Source organism: Vombatus ursinus, unplaced genomic scaffold (genome assembly GCF_900497805.2).
Source record: "Vombatus ursinus unplaced genomic scaffold, bare-nosed wombat genome assembly UNPS02010548.1, whole genome shotgun sequence".
Taxonomy (NCBI): domain Eukaryota; kingdom Metazoa; phylum Chordata; class Mammalia; order Diprotodontia; family Vombatidae; genus Vombatus; species Vombatus ursinus.
In genome coordinates, this window is record NW_020950326.1 from 11,995,194 (window position 1) to 12,012,327 (window position 17,134).

Consider the following 17,134-nt stretch of genomic DNA (forward strand, 5'->3'; position numbering starts at 1 on the left):
ATAAGGAACTAAGGTCCAGAGAGGCTAAGTGATTTGGCCAGAGTCACACAACTATTAGGAATCAGAGGTAGAATCTGAAACTATATCTTCCTTCTTACAAGTCCTACCTTCTATCCACTGTGTCATTCTGAGACAGACCCTCACACCTGTGTCAGAGACTGATTGAGAGAGTCCTTGAACAATTTTATGAGTTCCCCCAATCAACTTGTTAAAATTATAACATATTAAGTGCTTAAGAAGTCTTATTGACTGACATTGATTAAGAGGGGCAGATTTTTCTTGCAAGCTTTCTAGAGCTATCCTTTCACCAGTGCTACCCCCAAATCAAAGGCTGACCTTGATCCTAGGGTCATGACCCCAAAATGGTGATGTTCTCTCTTTGACTTCCATCTAACCCCAAGAAAACTCTATGTAAATCATGGAACCAGAGCTTAGGTATGTCTTCCAGATAGATCTCTGTAAATGTGTGATAGCATGTCTACTCCCACAAAGGTACTCAGTGTATAACATGGGTATTAATTTTTTTGGGTTCCATGTTGAATAAAATGACTGGATATATCCTAAAAGTGCAGTGGAGTCTTGGCACCAAGCAAGATAAGGATGCCCAGGGTAGAGTTCATCCTTGAGTAAGAAGGAATCTGAGAAGACTGGAGTGCAGTCAAGTGAAGATGTCAAGGCTTGAGAGGTCCTGGAAGTCTGCAAGCTCATAGAGTTGATTGAAGCATCTATCACATTGACAGGGGCTCTCCTGATTAAATTCTGCTACTCATGCCATTCCTTCACATCTAGCTGTAATTAGGTAAATAAGAAGCATTCCAGTGGTGGGGGGAAGGGACTGAAAATTTTTATTCAATCACTTATTTGTATTTCTCAATTGATTCTATTGCCATACCATATTATTTAATGATTGATGTAACACCTGAAAATTTGCAGAGGATTTTCTTTACACAGGTTTGCTCATTCTAGCCTCACAATGACCCATTGAGGCAATTACTGCAATGTCCCCAATTTTATAGGTGAAAAAACAATATCAGAGAAGTTAAGGGTCCTTCCTGTGTTCTTACAGTAAGTATTAAAGGCAAAATTTGAACTTGTTCTTCTTTACTCCAAGTTCACCATTTTATCCATTACACCAAATTAGCTGTGAGCTCTTATCATTACTGTTATTTATAGCTCACATAATTTCACTTTCTTATTTAGTATAGTTAATACTGGCTTATCCTCTCCATTTATAAGTAGTTGTACAGCATGCTTTTTAGTTGGGGTTCATACCTACCCTATTACCTGCCTGCTAAAGTGAGAAAGAAGATAAGCATTGGTTCCATTATGTTGTCTGGTTCTTTCACTCAGGAAATGAGATGCTGTTTATTGTCATAGAAAAATGTCAAAGAGAAAAGAAGCTTAGAGTTGACTGATGCTCCCTTTCTATTTGTTATCCGAGCTCTTTTCTATACATAAATTCCCCAGATGAGCTCCAATTGCTTTTCTTCATCCAGGTACAAGTGTTATTTCTACACTACTCAGTCAGTCTAGAATGTAGAAAAGCTTTTAGTTTAAAGTCAGAAGGCTTGTAAGGTCTAATCTCAAACTAGTCTGATAGCTGTGTGGCCTGGGGAAAGCACTAAACCTTTCTAGGTCTTCTGGTCCCTTATCTATAGAAAGAAGAAAAATAGCACCCTACTCTGTTTCTCTCTCACCTGATACCATGAGGATAAAACTTATCTTAAAACTTAAAACATGTTACCAATATACATAATTTTTTTCAGAAAGTATTTTCTATATTAGATTTAAAGCTGGTTTAAAGTTATTTTTCTTCAAAATAAGAGTCCAATTAATAAGTCTTTTATTCACTGGAGGGGGAGACAGAAGACTCAAATTTTAGGCCAAGTTCTGACACAAACTTAGTATCCAATTTTGGGCACTTTACTTCATTAGTCCCTACTCTCCTCATCTGTAAAATAAGATGGTTAGATAATCTCTAAGATCTTTTTCAGCTCTGTTAGCAATAGATAATGTTTCTAAAGTCTCTTAAGGTATGAAAAGAACTTTACTCAAAACATTTCTTTGAGGTGGATAATATTGGTTTTATTGTCCTGATTTTGCAGGTGAGGAAATTGAGACAAGGTAATTTAAAGGTCATCATCTAGCTACTGAATGTCAGAGCCAGAATTTGAAACCAGATCAATAAGCAATCCTTTGTTTTTTTTTAAATTTTTTAAAAATTTATTTATTTTTAGTTTTCAACATTCACTTCCTCAAGATTTTGAGTTCCAAATTTTCACCCCATCTCACCCCTCCCTCTACCCCAAGATGGCATGGATTCTGAATACCCCTTCCCCTAGTCTGCCCTCCCTTCTGTCTCTCCCCCACCTTTTCTTATGCCATTCTCCTTCTATTTTCCTGTAGGGCAGGATAGATTTCTGTATCCCAATTCCTATATTTCTTATTTCCCAGTTGCATGCAAAAACTTTTTTTTTAACATATGTTTTTAAAACTTTGGGTTCCATATTTTCTCCCTTCCTCTCTCCCCACCCACTCTTGTTGAAAGGGCAAGCAAATCAATACAGGTTATACATGTGCAGTTATGCAAAACGTAGTCATGTTGTGAAAAACTGACTCTATTTCCCTTAATCCTTTTCTGCCCCCCATTTATTCTGTTCTTTCTTTTGATCCTGTCCCTCCTCAGAAGTGTTTGCTTCTGATTACCCCTCCTCCCAATCTGCCCTCCCCTCTATCGTTCCCTTGCTCTCTTGTCCCCTTCCCCCCCTAATTTCCTGTAGGGTAAGAGTGTGTATCTTATTTCCTCTTTAAGCCAAATCTGATGAGAATAAGATTCAATCATTCCCTCTCACCTTCCTCCATTTCCCCTCCTCTGTAAGAGTCTTTTCTTTTCTGTTTTTTTTTTGTGAGATAATTTACCCCATTCTACCTCTCCCTTTCTCCTTCTCCCAATATAATCCTCTCACCACTTAATTTTATTCTCCAGATATCACCCCTTCATCTTCAACTCACCCTGTGCCCTCTATCTATCTATCTATCTATCTATCTATCTATCTATCTATCTATCTATCTATCTATCTATCTATCTATCTATATATCTATCTATCTATATGTACGTACATATAATTTTTTCCCCTCCAAATATCCTAATACTGACAAAGTTCTCATGAGTCACAAATATCATCTTTCCACACAGGAATGTAAACAGTTCAACCTTAATAAGTCTCTTTTGATTTCTCTTTCCTCTTTACCTCTTCATGTTCCACTTGAGTCTTGTATTTGAAAGTCAAATTTTGTATTCAGTTCTGGTCTTTTCATGAATGCTTGAAAGTCCTCTATTTTGCTAAATAACCATTTTTTCCCCTGAAGGATTATACTCAGTTTTGCTGGGTAGGTGATTCTTGGTTGTAATCTTATCTCCTTTGCCCTCTGGAATATTATATCCCATGCCCTGTGGTCACTTAATGTAGAAGTTGCTAAATCTTGTGTTATCCTGATTGTGTTTCCACAATACTTGAATTGTTTCTTTCTGGCTACTTGCAATATTTTCCCCTTGACCTGGGATCTCTGGAATTTGGCTACAATATTCCTACAAGTTTTCCTTTGGGGATCTCTTTCAGGAGGAGAGTGGTGGATTCTTTCAATTTCTATTTTGCCTTCTGGTTCTAAAATTTCAGGGCAGTTTTCCTTGATAATTTCTTGAAAGATGATGTCTAGGCTCTTTTTTTGATCATGGCTTTCAGATAGTCCAATAATTTTTAAATTATCTCTCCTGGACCTATTTTCCAGGTCAATTGTTTTTCCAGTGAAATATTTCACATTGTTTTCTAATTTTTCATTCTTTTGGATTTGTTTTACAGTGTCTTGATTTCTCATAAAGTCACTAGCTCCCAATTGCTCTATTCTAATTTTTAAGGAAGTATTTTCTTCAGTAAGCTTTTGGACTTCCTTTTCCATTTGGCCAATTTTGCTTTTTAGAGCGTTTTTCTCCTCATTGGCTTTTTGGAACTCTTTTGCATTTGGATTAGTCTATTTTTTAAGTTACTATTTTCTTCAGTATTTTTTTGGGTCTCCTTTAGCAAACTGTTGACTTGTTTTTCATTATTTTCTTGCATCACTCTCATTTCTCTTCCCAGTTTTTCCTCTACTTCTCTTACTTGCTTCTCAAAATCCTTTTTGAGCTTTTCCAATGCCTGGGACTGATTCATATTTTTCTTGGAGGCTTTGGATGCAGGAGCTTTGACTTTGTTGTCTTCTTCTAGTTGTATGTTTTGATCTTCTTTGTTACCAGAAAAGTTTCTATGGTCTGACTTTTTTGAGAGGTTTGCTCATGATCCCAGTCAATTACTTGAGTTATAAACTCTTTGTTAAGGTAGAAGTCTGCTTCCAATATGGAGAATATACTATCCCAAGCTTCAGGGGTTTGTGCAGCTGTTTTCAGAGATACTTCCAGGGACCTGTAAATTTTCAGTTCTTCCAAGGTGGTACAATAAGGGGTGAGGTGTTTACTCCTTTCCTGTCCTGTGCTCTGGTCAATAAGTGACCACAAGCATTCCTTTCTGTCCTGGAACTGTGAGGAGGATTTCATCTCCACAGCCACTACAAGCTTCACCATGATACCACTCCTCCTTGCCCCAGGACAGCCACTCAGAACTGTGACCCAGATCCATGCACTGGCAAAGCAAGAGAATCCTGCACCAGCAGAGAGATCCCTGCAATCCCCCTCTGATCAGCCACTCGATTCCCCCTCAGTCTGTGGGCTGGAAGCTCTCGGGCCACGCTTGGGGACTGGAGCCGAAACCACTGTGCTTCTTTCTCTCATCGCAGAAATAGACTTTTCCCACTGACTTTCTAAGTTGTCTTTGGTGTTCATGGTTTGAGAAGTCTGGAAACTGCCACAGCCGCCAGCCATTCAGTCCTCTGAGGCTTGCTCCAGATTCACTGTGGTGTGCATGCCCATGTCAAACTGCACTCCTCTTCCTGCCCCTAGCGCGATATACCTTGATCAACCATCCAGGTTGTCTTGGGCTGGAAATTTTTTTCACTCTTTTTCTGGGTTCTGCTTCTTTAGAATTTGTTTAGAGCCATTTTTATAGGTATTTAGAGGGGTTTGGGGGAGAGCTCAAGCAAGTCATTGCTTTCATTCCACCATCTTAGCTCCACCCCTCAGCAAGCCTTTGTTAAATGCTTCTTATGTGCTTGGTACTGTGTGGGACAGCGAAGACCCTTACCCAAATTAATTCAGAGGCCTCTCCAGGTAGAAAGTAGAAAGGATTTTATTTCGATCTCAAGAAAGGGTGACTCACACCGAAAGGCAGTTTGATGCAAGACCGCAGGTGGTATCAGCCAAGCAAGCATTTTTATAGATTCTAACTGCAACCCATCCCTAGCCCCTACCTTTTATCCCATTGACTGGGCTTCAGAGGGCACAATCTGAACACGAAAAAACTACCCCAGCAACAGCAGTGGATATTACAGAATCGGTACATAGTTTGTACCTGCCTTTTCCTCCTTCAAGTATCCTCTTAGTACATCTTGTTTTTGTTCATTTCAGATCCTGGGTACACATATATTATTATTAGGGGTCTTTACCTTATTTTACTCATTTAAGTTTCAAATTTATGAGGGGTCTTCACCAATCTCACTCAGTACTCTGTTAGGCACTGGGGACACAAAGCCAAGAGTGGAAATACCTTCTGCCCTCAAGAATCTGAGGTTAGACAAAATGTACACATTTAAGGTGAAATATACAAAAAAAAATACAAATTACTTTGGAGAGGAAGGGAATTAGTAGTTAGAGGGAATCAAGATTGGCTTCATGTAGAACAAGGGTTCTTAACTTAGAGTCTATGGGCCTCTGAGGGATCTATAGATAGATTTCAGAGGATACGTGAAGTTGGATGGGAAAAGATGTCTTAATTTTCACTAAATCCTACCTGAAACTATACAATTTATACAATAAAATTTTTATTCTGATAAGGGGTCTATAGGTCTCATCCAACTGTCAAAGAATTCCCACCCAAAAATCAATCAAACAAACAAACAAAAAACAGTTAAGAACTCCTGGTGTAGAAAGTATCACCTAAGCTAAGCCTGGAAGCCTGCTTCTTTTCTACTTTTTTCCACTCTTCCAAGAGTTCCATGCTCTGATTCTAATGCACTAGAATATATAATAATGCCTAACTTTAACTTAGAAGCTCTTAAAATATCGCATTTGTGCTACCTGAATACACTTGCAAACTCCATTTAGCCCCTTCTGTGTTTGTGGAGTTTTCCTTGTCAATGTGTATAGGGAAGTTTTCTTCTATGACAATTTGTGATTCTGAAAAAAAAGTTTTTCAACTCTGCCCTCACCTCTCGTTTCTCTATTTTCTCTATTTTAATTTCACCGGGGCTTCCTTAGACATTTAGGCCCTATATGTTCTACTTCCCTTATGGGTGGATTTGTAAAAAAGAGAGCTGGATGGGACCTTAGAAATAACCTAGCCCACCTCCCTCATTTTGTAGATGAGGAAACTAAGGCTCCAAGAAGATGAGTAATTTGACCAAAGTCCCATAGAAAGTAAGCAGGAGAACCAAAATGCCAACCCAAGTGCTCTAGTCCTAAATCTAGTGCTTGTTTTACTGTATATCCGTTAGCTCTAAAATATAACTCACTACTAAAGCTTCAAGTAGCACCCTCTTTCAAAGCTATTTGAAAATGAGCAGAGGACACAAATTTAAGCCAAATGTGTGTCACTGTAACTGTGGAATTTCAGACCATGGCAATCAGGTGATTGAAATATTCAGTGATAGTTGGATCTTACTGCTGCCTACAAAAATCATGCGACACAGGTGGCTTGTTGTTTTTACCAATGGAAAAGAATGTCTCTGATGGAGATAAATACTTGAATGGCACTAAAGGCATCTTTACTACCAGACCAACAGTCATTTAATTTCCTCCTCCTCTCAATTTGGTGTCTTATACTAAGCTGGTGTTTTAGAGTTAGGGTCTTCTATGAGGCAAGGATACAAGTGATCTCCTAACAGAACAAGTAACTTGGAATCTATAGCCTAATCTGAGATGCTAGAAACAGTGGTGTATTATTTTGTGAAGACATTTTATCTAATGTTGGCTTCTTATCCCTTCTAGTTTCAAATTACATAGCTTGAGGCTATGGTGGCTATTCATGGTGTCTTAACTAGAATTTTAGATTCTAGAAAAATGAATAGGTAGAATAGGTCCACATTGAAAGGATAAATATTTGCAGGTGACAAAATGATTTTCCTTAAACTCAGATCTGACAGTATTGCTCATCTGTGTAGTAAATTCCAGTTTCCTCTATGATAAAGTATAAACCCTTTTGTTTGACTTTTAAAGCCTTTTACAACCTGCTCCTTCCTTCCTTCTTTCCTTCCTTCCCTCCTTCCTTCCTTCCTTCCTTCCTTCCTTCCTTCCTTCCTTCTTTCCTCTCTCTCTCTGTATATATACATACATACATATATATATTTATATATGGGTGTGTATACACACATATACACATAGCTTCAGGCATATGTACGTATACAGATATATATGTGGGTATATATGTGTATATAGATATAATTATCTATATATAGATCTATCAATCTCCTCTCCCCACACTCTATAATACAGCCTAAATCAGTTTTTTGTCTGTTCCTCATACTGCACACCATCTCCTATCTTTGTTCCTTTGTACTGGCTGTCACCATGAGACCACTGAAAGTTATTCTTTCTCCAGTGCCTCAAAGATGTCTTTAGTTTGAGGTGGGATGAGATGAAAGGAAAGAAAGACTCAGAAAACAGGAGAGAGAGAGAGAGAGAGTGAGAATGAATCTCTTACTGTCTTATTTACTCACCTTTCCTCATTTCCCTAACTACTAGTGTGTTCCCTCCACAAACTATCCTGATATCCAATTAGTTTATATTTATTCTGTATAAAAACACATATTGTGTGAATACATATATACACATTGTATATGCATATGTATATAAGTATATGTATATACACAATATGTGTTTTCTTTCTTCAAAGAATATAAGCTCCATAAGAGCAGAGACTAGTTCATTTTTTGTTTTTCATCATCATTGTCTAACAAGTAGTAGATACTTAGTGAGTACTTGCTGATTGATATCCCACCTACATTCTTACTCTCTCTTTATCTCTCTTCTGTTGGTTGTCTCTAGGACTCAAAGCTTCCCCACCCCCACCCCAAGTGCTACTGTCACATGTTGCTAGGAGGGAATCTTAAGATCATAGATTTAGATTAGGAAAGGATCTTAGAGACCATTGAGTCCAACTTTCTCACTTTACAGATGAGGAAACTGAGAAACATGGAGATAAAGTAACATTTCTGGGGTCATATAGGTAAAAAGTATCAGAGGCAGGATATAGGTCTTAATGGCTCTAGATCTGGTACCTTCTCCAGCAGGCCATGCCGCCTCTCAAGACATATATTTGGTGCTTTTCTCTAACTTGCTTATATGACATATCATCTCATTCAACTCGAAGTTCAATTATGCCTGAAACCAACCATATCTCATCTAAAATTTGAATCTCCTCCTGTGCCTGATAGTGCTCTGAATTTAGAAACACAGTTCTTAAAAAACAAAACAGAACAAAACAATTTTCATAAGGAAACAAAAACTGATAAACATATAGAAATAAACGTATAGATTAAAACTAGAATTAAATGGATTTTCTCGGAAAATATGTTTTATGCCTAGCCCTTATCCTGTCCCTAAGCTGAAACCTGTCTATATGGGATACAAAACAAAGATTTTCCACATTTCTGTCTAAAGTGGACTTCGATTTATCCTGTTTCCAGATCCAGTGATCCTTTATCTCTCCCAACACTTGCCTCCTGTATTTTATCTCAGTGTGAATCCACAGGCCATCCCTTCTATTTGGCAACTGCCCTGACCCCTCTAAGATCCTACCTTGATCTCTGGCTTTGGTGTTGAGGAAGGCAATTTCCCCATTGGGCTTTCAAAATTCCTCCTCTGGCCAACAGACCAGACTACATCTGCCTTGCAATTACTTTCTTCACCCCTCTCTTTAAGATATCTCTAGTTCTATCCCTCTGTAAATCCCATCTGATCTTTATCCTCTGCTAATATTCAAAGAACCTTGGCAGGAGGAGCTATATGAAGCTTTATCAGTAAGTTATGCTTTGGACCAAATGACAATGCAGTAAAGAGTGCTGGATTTAGGATTGGAGGACCTGAGTTAGAATCTTCATTCTTATGTCATATGATGTGATTTTTATTTTGGTAGTTGACACTTCTTCTCCACCTTGTAGAATTTCTAATTAATACTTGAAAATTTTCTTAAAAAGGAATGTCAAATTGATGTTTTCCACAAAACACTGCACAGAGTGTCTTTATGTAAGGGATTCTAAAGGATTGTTATAGGAATTGGACCTGTGGTTTCATTAATATAAGGGAAATCTCAGGTGAGGAAATTCCTACAAATGGAGGTTGGTGCTAAGTTTGAAATTAATGATCCTAGAGATTTGCCTAGAGTATTAAGAAGTTAAGTGACTTTCTGAGGGTCATGTAGCCAGGACATATTGGAGGCAGGATTTCACTGTAGGTTTTCCCTGGTTTTAAAGCTGGCTCCTTTATCTTCCATTCATACTGATATACTTTGAGAAGGATTAAATAACATTATTAAGAAAGTATTCTTTGAGTAATAGTAGTCTTTATATCTACTATAAACTCTACTTCTTTCTTCGTGAATCTAGTTGTCTTTTTGCCAGTAGCAATGACTGTCTAATTTAAGGGTTATTACCTACCATATTTTCAGTAGCACATATTTTGGATTTTTGAATTGCTACCTAGAGTAAAAAGATATTGAGTGGGAGCTGTTGAGGTTAGAGAGAAGAAGCAACATAAAAGAGGAAGAGCATTGGCCTTGGTGTTAGAGGACTTTAATCTGTGTCCTGGATCTACCAATTATTAACTTTATTTTCTTGACCAAGTCAATTAATGACTTTGAGACTCAGTCTCCTTATTTGTAAGATGTAGACGTTAATACTCATACTACCAAATTCTTGGTTATTCATCAGTGAGTCAAATAAGATAATACATGTGTAAAAGCACTTTGTAAGCGGAAAGCTCTTTGTAAACTCAAACTCTTTTAGAGTTTGAATGGCTTCATGTGGTTTTCATAAACTGCACTGGGCTCTCTAACATGGCATTCTTTTGTCCATTCTGGGAGCATACTAGCAGGCCTTTAGTGGGAAGGTCTGGATTGCTCATTAGTGAACAAATGTTGCATATGAGGAAAAAAATAGCCTGGAAGGAAGGAAAGTTGTGAATAAAATATAAAGCAAAAGAATTAGTCTACCAGGTGAGGACTGTCTTTGAAGTTGAGATTTGTGCCTTTTGAGTTCATTTGTAAATGATGATCTCTTCCCCAGAAATCATTTAAGTTAGGTGGTGTCTAGGCCTGAAATTCTCAGTGGGCCAAATAGCAGACTATATCTGCTACCTGATGTTTTCCTTCGTACAAATGTACACAACTCATTTCACCTTTAGAAACACACCATGAAAACTTAACGTTCCTTGCTTTTCATGAGTGGCATTGAAAATAAAATGGTATAAATTTATCATCTAGTGAATTGGGGTGAGTTTTTCCACTTGTCATCTGTTTCTCTGAAGGTGGATAGCATCTTCATAAGTCCAAGGCTTTCCATATTTTTTTTCTAAATCCACTAGCTCATCTTTTCCTATACTGCAACAATATTCTGACCCAATCACATTCTATCTGGGAGACTGTCTATGAGTTTTTTTCCCGATTTTCTGCATTCCCCTGGGTTGAATTTTTCACCCACCCCTAAACTTTTCCCATGTATATCTGGGTAGTTGTCCTCGCTTTTCAAAAAAGACACTTCCAAGCAGCTTTGTGACACAGTGGGTAGTGAACTAGGCTTGGAATCAGGAAGACCTGAGTTCAAACAACTGGGCACACAGCATTAACCATGATTCCACTTAAAATCCATCTGCCTCAATTCCCTTAACTGTAAAAAGGGAATCTTAATAGCACCTACTTCACAGAGTTGTGAGGATCAACTAAGATAATATTCGTCAAGCATTTAGCACAGTGCCTTATGCATATAGTAGGTGCTTAATACATACTTGTTTCTTTCCCTTTAAATAACACTGGCCACACCCATGTGTCATGGCATAATGGTTTCTATGACTGTCATATTTTGATAAGCATTATGGCAGCATTATAGGAATATGATAGATTTTATAACTTGGCGTTCATTTGTAAACCTAATTCTTTGTGTGGCATATGTTTCCCCGCTCACAGTTAAGATTGCTTTATTTACTGATTGTTTTTTCTGCTATTATTCATCAGATAATACAAAAAAAAATTAATCCAGAAAGCTCAACCTACAGCATAGTGTGCTCTTATTTCCCCTGACTCCATAAACAGTATTTAGAGTGCCTTAACTGAATCTGAAATGTCGGAGGATTTCTGTCTATTCTGTGTGGGCCTTAATTGAGTTGCATGACTAAAGTGAAGTTCTCTGTGCATTTCTATGTATGGAATAGGCTCTTTTCTCTGTCAACTTGTGTCTTGATGAGTACATTTTTGAGTGCAATTTTTCACTATTTTATAATGTAAAATTGGTAAGACCTAACTTTTAATGACATCAAAAACAGACTGGAAGTTCCAGTAAAATCTTCTTCATTAGGATTAATTGGAACATAGTTACAAATAAGGGTGGCATAAGGCCCGTTGAAATTATAGACAAATTTTATCCTATGCTTTTCAACTTGAAGAGTCTCCTCATTCTTTTTATGTTCATCTAAATCCTATCCAGCCTTTATGACTCAAATAAATATCCACTTCATTCCCCAAATTTTCCCATGTTATTGTCTTTGATACCCCTTTCCTCTGAACTTTTAGAGAATTTTATAGTCCTTCATATAGCATTTAATTAGAAAAAGTGTGTTCATGCTAGTCTTTTCTCCCTTATGAGGTTATAACCTCCTTTGGAGGGTATATAAATTATACTTCTTCTATACCACCCCATGTAACCTAGCAGACAGAGTACCTGACCCTCTGTTGATACAGACATTTTGTTGAGTGAGGATTTAAAAAAAATTCTATGAAATTATAAAATGCAATGATTTTACTTTCGTTAGTACCAAACCGCCAACTATACTTCTTTATATTACTTTGTTTTACATATACATATATGTAGTAAGCGTAGAGGAAGTGCTGTGTAGTGGATAGGACACTGATTTTGGATTTAGGAAGACCTGGGTTCAAGTTCCACTTTCAATACATACTAGCTGTATGACTCTACAAATCACTTAACTCTGAATGTTGTTGTTTGGTCATTTTTCAGTGGTGTCCACCTCTTGCTGACCCTACTCTTTTTTGGCAAAGATACTGGAGTAGTTTGCCATTTCCTTCTCCAGCTCATTTTATAGATGAGGCAACTGAGGCAAACAAGGTTAAGTGAGTTGCCCAAGGTCACATAGCTAATAACTATCTAAGGCCAGATTTGAACATGGGTAAATGCAGGTAGGTGGCTCAGTGGATAGAGTACTGAGCTTGGAATCAGGAAGACTCATCTTCATGAGACCAAATCTGGCCTTAGACATTTATTAGCTGTGTGACCCTAGGCAAGTCAAATAATGATATTTACCTCAGTTTCCTTATGTGTAAAATAAGCTGGAGAAGGAAATGGCAAACCACTCCAGTATCTTTGGTAGGAAAACCCCAAATGGGGTCATGAAGAGTCAGACATAACAACAATAACAATAGTCTTCCAAGCTCTCGGTATTCATTGTATCTCTAGCCGCCCTCAACATTAAAAGGGCAAAATTCTGGAAGAGAGAACTTTCTGGGGAAGGTCTGATCTGCAATGATACACAGTGTTTTCATGCTGGGATTTCTATGTACCAATGAAATTTCAGCAAAATAATTAATGTTTATTTGCATGTATATGATGGTTTTAAATGTCAAAGGAGAGTTTGTTAGAAAGGAAACAGTGGTCAGTTTGGAAACAGAAGACTTGGGTTCAAATCTTGACTTTGTCACTTAGAATACATGTGACTTTGAACAAATCACTTAACCTTTCTGGACTTCACTTTCCTAATGGGGCAAAAGACTAGGTAACTGCTAAGGTCCCTTCTACTTGTAAGCGTATGATCCTTGTGAAGCATAGAAGAATGAGAATTTTTAAACATTGGAGTCGGACTCAGGTCCCAACCCTGCAACCTTTCCACTAACCACCTTTGTGATATTGAGCAAGTGCTTTAACTTCTCCTTTGTAAATAATAAATAAACATAACAAACACCTTAAAAAGTTGTTGTGAGGAAAGCACTTTGTAAACTATAAAACATGATATAAATGTCACCTATTCTTACTGAGTCATATACCCCACAACAAAGTTGTTAACCCTTTTAAGAAACTTTCTCTATAATGAGTTAAAATAGATTTTGGCCACTGCTAAATAGTTATAAATTCTAAATGAAAGCAGTTCAATAAATTCAACAAATACACATTAAGTGCCTGTTATGTACATGCGTAGCACTGTACTAGAAGCTGGGGACACTTGGACAAAAACAAAACAGTCCTTATCTTTCCAGAGCTTATGGAAAGCTTATGGGAGCTTCCAGGAAGCTTGGGTAAATAATATAGTTTAATTACACTTACAAAAAGACAATACAGACATACCTCATGCCTACCTGGGCAACAGAGACAAGCAGAAAATTTTTTTCTCTACAAGTAGTCTGTTAGCTGCTCAAGAACATGAACCATTTCTCATATGATTGTATCATTCTTTCCACTTCCTTGGGCCCAGGGCCTAGCCTGGGGCTGAATTCTTAATAGGTATATTAAATGCTTAATGGATTCAATTAAACTGAATATTGTTTCTATGCCACTTTTTCTAAACAAACTGGTAAGAATCTGAATTACTCAGTCTTCATTTTGAAACAGTGCAAATTCCTTTAGAATTAGAACTGTTTCTTCTCTGTCTTTGAGTACCCAGATGTTCAATAAATGTATATTGAATTGAATTAAATCCTTTGTGTTCAATAAATATGTTTGTTTCATCCATATGTGAGCTATTAACTATTTAATGGAAGAAAAAAGAAGGGAACAGAAATCAAATTTATGTGAATTGAATAAGGAGAATTAGTTCCCTTTTGGGCATTTCTCAACATGTAACTAGGGGCAAAATATTACTAAGCTAATTGGGCCTTTTTTTCCTTATAGACTGTTTCAGGAAACACCAATGCTGACAGTATTGTGCACCACAAATTTTCACACTCAGTGAAAGCCCGATTCATCCAATTTGTCCCAATGGAATGGAATCCAAATGGAAAGATAGGCATGAGGGTGGAAGCCTACGGATGCTCGTATAGTAAGTATATATTGATAACACATTGTGACTTGTACATACAAATGAGCAGTAAGTGGTCTGTCTCCAAGTTAGTCAAGGCTAATACCTAAAATTCCCTATATTTAATGAGGTAACTCCATCATTTTAGTCACTCAACACTGCAATTTTATTCTTTCTTTCCTTTTTATTTATTTATTTATTTATTTTTAGTGATAAATTTGCATTTCAAGAAAGCCTGTATGATAAATACTATACTTTGTGTTGAGAGCTGTCCACCTTTGCTTCCTTGTAAGTTTTCTTTTGTTCTCTGCTGTATACTTTTTACTTTATTCTTTTTTTCCCTTTCTCCCCCCCAGAAGACTACAATTAAATGCGGATATATTTATGTATAGATATAGATATATACATACACATATACATATATACATACATATGTACATATATAGACATATACTTTTCCTAAGAAATTCTACTCCTAATCTTTGTTTTTATGTTTGTGCTTATTTCTTATTTCCTATCCCTCCTAACTCCTCTACTTTACTTCTACTCAATACCTTGCTCTCCTTACTTAGCCTAACCCCCTTCCAAGGATCCCTCCCCTGTCCTCCCATTCCCATAAATCTAAACACCCTTCTATACCCCACTTTAACTTATTCCCTCACCCTCCCCTCTAGAGATATTTCACTTATCCTCCCCCACCAATCCCCTTACTGTTTTATTTCTTCTGAATTTAGAAGACTTTTATACTCTTCTAGATATATATGTATTGTTCCTTCTTAATCTCATTACTGATGAAAGTAGGTTACCAGACCTACCAGCCCTCCTTCCCCATTTAATTCTTCTGTGTCAATTCTTCTTTTTGCGCCTCATTTGTATAAAATAATTACTTTTTAGCTGTTCCTAAATTGTTTTACTTTTAAAGTCATATCAAAAGTCTACTCCAATCTTTCTTAAGAACTACCCAATTACTAATGACAATCTTAGACATATGTTTTATATTTTGCATATATAAAAGGTAAATGGTCTGTCCTTATTGAATCCCTTTTAATCAGTATTTGGTATGTACCTTAAGTTTTCTTGACTCTTGTATGTCAAATCTTCTATTAACTTTAGTTTTTTTTTTTAACAAAGTCCTGAAAATCTGACAGTTGATCAAATATCCATTTTTTTTTATTCAGGATTATGCTTGACTTTTCTGGGTATAATATTTTTGGCTGGAACCCCAATTCTTTTGCTCTTTGATATATAGTGTTCTGAGATCTGCAGTCCTTTAGTGTCTCCCCAGCTAGTTCATGTGCGATTCTAATTGTGGAACCTTCATACTTAATTTTTTTTTCTTATTGCTCTTAACATTTTATATCCTTGAACTACAAGTTTTGGAATTTGAATATAATATTCCTATGAGTTTTACTCATAGGATCTCTTTCAAGTGGTAATTGTTGGATTTTTTTCTATTTCTACTTTCCCCCTTGTTCTAATGCTTTAGGATAATTTTCTTTAATTATTTCTTATATTATTTTATCTTTCTTTCCTTCTTTCTTTCTTTCTTTCTTTCTTTCTTTCTTTCTTTCTTTCTTTCTTCTTTTGGCTAGGTAATGGGGGTAAGTGACTTGCGCAGGGTCACACTCAGGTCCTCCTGAATCCGGGGCCGTTGCTCTATCCACTGCACCACCTCACTGCCCCTATTTTATCTTTTGACCATAACTTGATTATTTGTATCTTTTTTATCATAGCTTTCAGGTAGTCCAATTATTCTTATGTTTTCTCTTCTTGATCTGTTCTCCAGATCAGTTGTTTTTCTTATAAGATCTTTCACTTTTTCTTCTGTTTTTTCATTCTTTATATTTTGTTTAATTATTTCTTGATCTCATAACTTTGCTGGCTTGGCCTTGCCCAATTCTAATTTTCAAAGTGTCATATTTTCCCCTTAAGATTCTGGATCTCCTTTTCTAATTGGTTGACTTTCTTTTCATAATCTTCTTGTTTTTCTTGGATTATTATTTTTTTTTTAGTTTTTACTCAATCTTTCTCTTTTGACTTTTGAAGTCTTTTTAAAGTTCTTCTATAAATTATTTTTGGGCAGGTGACCATTTGGCATTACTCTTTGGGGGTGAAAAGGGTTTTTTGCTTCAATATCTTTTTCTGGTGATGAACCTTGGTTTTCTATATTCCCATAATAACTTTCTATAGTTGGATTCTTTCTCCTTTGCCTGTGCATTTTTTTGTTTTAATAGCTTAATTTTTGTATTATCTTCTTGTTCTGTATGTGGGATGGTGCCTCTTGCCCAAATCTTCAGTTCTCTCCCTAGCCTGGAACCAAAGCCAAACCTCCAGCCCACTGTGAGTGCCCACACCCAGGGGGTATTCTGCACCACTGCTTCTGCACTTACCAGGAATGTGCAGGTTCTTTCTCGCCCCTGCACCTCTCCAAAGCACAGCTGGATCTAGTGTTCTTTGTCACCAGAGGTTTCTTGGATCTTCCCCAGCTCAGACACCCAGCTCCCCTCACTGGGGGTGGGGAGTAAAAGTTCCAGTGACTGGGGCAGAGGTAACCTCCCAAACCATCCAACCCCAGGGCTTGCTACTTGTTGTTAAGGTGGACCCTAACCTGGAGGTATTTACTCTTCACAGGGACCAACCTTGTCCTGGGATTTTTCTTCTGATCTCAGATTGTCCCAGAAGGACCCCTGTTGTGCCTCTCTTCTTATTTATTTTTACCCCCCCCTTTGCCCTGAGGTGCTATTTTATCTTTTTTTG

General features: G+C 37.1%; 1 protein-coding gene across 1 annotated transcript in view; it reads left to right on the top strand.

The window, feature by feature from the left end:
• The window catches only part of CNTNAP5 (contactin associated protein like 5), an 880,169-nt gene that overhangs the window by 366,216 nt on the left and 496,819 nt on the right, over window positions 1–17,134 (top strand). The window contains exon 4 of the mRNA XM_027854715.1: window positions 14,251–14,398. Within this exon, the coding sequence (XP_027710516.1) occupies window positions 14,251–14,398 (148 nt within the window). The remainder of the gene's footprint in view (window positions 1–14,250; window positions 14,399–17,134) is intronic.